The 3001-nt window shown below is 36.3% G+C and overlaps 1 protein-coding gene across 4 annotated transcripts in view; it reads left to right on the top strand.

The window, feature by feature from the left end:
- LOC106868885 (uncharacterized) overlaps positions 1–3001 on the top strand; it is a 39548-nt gene that overhangs the window by 10115 nt on the left and 26432 nt on the right. Inside the window, exon 1 of one of the 4 annotated variants that reach the window (XM_014914337.2) lies at positions 287–1062. The exons of 1 other annotated variant lie outside the window; for it this stretch is intronic. In XM_014914337.2, the coding sequence (XP_014769823.1) occupies positions 948–1062 (115 nt within the window). In that variant the 5' untranslated portion in view covers positions 287–947. Of the gene's footprint in view, positions 1–286; positions 1063–2486; positions 2595–3001 lie in introns of those variants that run through there. 2 more of the 4 variants (XM_052973590.1, XM_014914339.2) reach the window with 2 other exon arrangements.

Genomic DNA, 3001 nt, shown 5'->3' with positions numbered 1-3001 from the left:
TCGGCTAACTCAAACCAATTTTGATTTTTAAAAAACATTTTTCACTTTCTGAATCTCTTATGCTCAAAATATAAAAATCCAAAGAATTTTTTTTATATATATGAATATATATATATATATATAGCTAGAAGTGAGGTTTTAACAATAGCCATTCTAAAACGAATAACTCCGATAAATTATTGAGTAATTGACGTTGAAAATAAAACTTTAGAAATAAATAACTTGAGTGATACAGGAAGAGTGAAAAAAAAAAAAACAGTCTGCCTTTGCAGAATATGAAAAAATGGAATTAAATATCGCAATTATTTCCCATCTCCGACCACATCGCTAATTCCATTTCGGCATTCGACCAAAATGAAATTATAGTTTCTTATAGTAAACATTGGTTGTTAACGTCGGCATGTTGTACGAGAAAGTCGAATTGTGTTGGGGACACATTTAGTCTTTTTTCTTTTTTTTTATCATGTTATTCACATCAAGGATGCATTATATAAAAATATTCAATCGATAACAGCACTGTTGACTATAGCGGCATTTGAACTCAGAACGAAAGGTACCAAAAAGCATTTTGCCTGATACTAAGCATTCTATTATGAGGCCGGTGCTCATTTTGTCAAATCTCCCATGATTTAAACTCACCCCTTTAAATGATGAAACAAAACATATCGTAAAGTAGTACACCCAAAGCGCCATCTTCAATAGTTATATGTGTCCAGGGGTCCTACATACGCAGCCACAGCGTGCCTATAGATTAGCATGGGACTCCTGGTACAGCCGTACTCTAAGACAGTACTAAGATCACCCAGAGCGATGCCATTGGCAAAGAAAGGTCATACATTTAAGAGGTGTGAAGTTGTGCGCATGCGCAAACGGCGTCGACTCTAAACTGCGAAAGTTGAATAACAATTATATCATATGTTTGGTTGCGAAGTACACGTGTTTCTGAAATGGACCTGCAACAAGCCACCGAAGAATTCAAGTCGCTCCTGTTGAAAATTGATAAGATGTATGTCGCTGATTTTATATCTTGGGTAGAAGACCACATCGAAGCGGCTGATAAAGGTAAAGAGAATGTATAGAATGATTTTGTTTTTAGGACAGGCTCGAAATTATTTATATTCGAAGTCCTTGCATTAAGAAACAATAAATAAATAAATGCCAAATGCTTGACTTCATAATATAAATTAACAATACCATTGATTAGCATATAGTTATATACAGGAATAATTGTATGGTGTGGTTGCCTTCATGGCAGCAACTCATAATTGTCTTGTAGAGTGAGATTTACAAATTACTAGTTGTTAATTGGGAAGTGTATGGCTGACGTGGGATGCTGTAGAAAATTTCTCCGTTCTAAATTGGATCAGTCGTAGATGTTGGGTTAACCAGCAGAAATTGCTCTTTTTTTTTACGTGAAGAATATGGCATGTGAGATAAATTTAGTCAGCAACCTAAAGTGAAAGGCGTTCCAGCCATAACCTTTCCGTCCTTTATTCAGCGTATTTTTGATTACATATTTTAACATACTCTTTTACTCTTTTACTTGTTTCAGTCTTTTGACTGTGGCCATGCTGGAGCACCGCCTTTAGTCGAGCAAATCGACCCCAGGACTTATTCTTTGGAAGCCTAGTACTTATTCTATCGGTCCCTTTTGCCGAACCGCTAAGTTACGGGGACATAAACACACCAGCATCGGTTGTCAAGACATACAAACACATACATATATATATATATATACATATATACGACAGGCTTCTTTCAGTTTCTGTCTACCAAATCCACTCACAAGGCTTTGGTCGGCCCGAGGCTATAGTAGAAGACACTTGCCCAAGATGCCACGCAGTGGGACTGAACCCGGGACTATGTGGTTGGTAAGCAAGCTACTTACCACACAGCCACTCTGGCGAGTTGACTGCTATTTCTAACAATTCAAGTGACCGCGTTCATGTTTCCTCGCCGGCCTTAAGATATATATATACATGAAAATGTGGTAAACGTGTGGAGAATTGCGGCGTAAATTCTAAATATAGAATGTATACATTACATTGTGTTTGGTATTTACTTGATACATTGAAATGAAAACGTGATATTTACTATAGGGAATAAATATTTTATTTTAAAAGCACGTGTATTAGGAGCAGAGGAAACATTTACGTGTGGTTTATTATGTGGAATGTTGTAAAATGAAAAAAATATCAACAAATACTAGCAAATTCCATTTTATTCGTGACAGCTACTCCTATAGTCTCCAAATATTGAGATAGCTTATTATATAAGTAGCTGTAGTATTGAATTAGAAACAAAATTACAGAGTTGTTTCACTGGACTGTGGTTACGTTGGTGTGTTCTTGAAGGATTTAGTCGAACAGATCGACCTCAATACTTATTTTAAAGTTTGGTATTTATTGTATCGGACACTTTTACCAAACTACTAAGTTACTGGTACGTAAACAAGCCAGCACCGGTTGTCAAGCGGTGAATGCCACACGTGCGCGTGTGTATGTTTACACACTCATTAACAGCTGTCCGACGAGCGGTAACGTGAAACTAAGTAACAGTTTGTGAAGACTTTTTACTCTACCTTGTGTATTCAAGTACTATGTTTTCCATCTAGTTTTGCATTTGTGATTACGTTTGTGTGTGTGTATATATATATATATATAATACAAATAATATGTGAGTATATGCATATATATACGTACATACATGTACATACCTACATCAACATGTATATATAGATGCATATCTGGGTACAGGACGTCACAAAAAAACGTGGACAAAATGAAAAACAACATAAACAGAGCACGGAATATATATAGAGAGAGGGGGGGAGATAGGCGGTCTTCTGCATAGTTTCCACTCTACCATGTTCACTCTTTAAGTGTTTATAAACCTGCTATTACTAGACATTTAGGCGGAGGTTAAAGGACGTGGACTGCACTCCACCTTTCAGGTCTTTTTTTTTTTTCCTACAGAAACCCACTTTTTCGGGTAAATTTTC

Source organism: Octopus bimaculoides, chromosome 16 (genome assembly GCF_001194135.2).
Source record: "Octopus bimaculoides isolate UCB-OBI-ISO-001 chromosome 16, ASM119413v2, whole genome shotgun sequence".
NCBI classification, from domain to species: domain Eukaryota; kingdom Metazoa; phylum Mollusca; class Cephalopoda; order Octopoda; family Octopodidae; genus Octopus; species Octopus bimaculoides.
The sequence above is the reverse complement of the archived record's forward strand: the minus strand, read 5'-3'. Positions and strand labels throughout refer to the sequence as shown.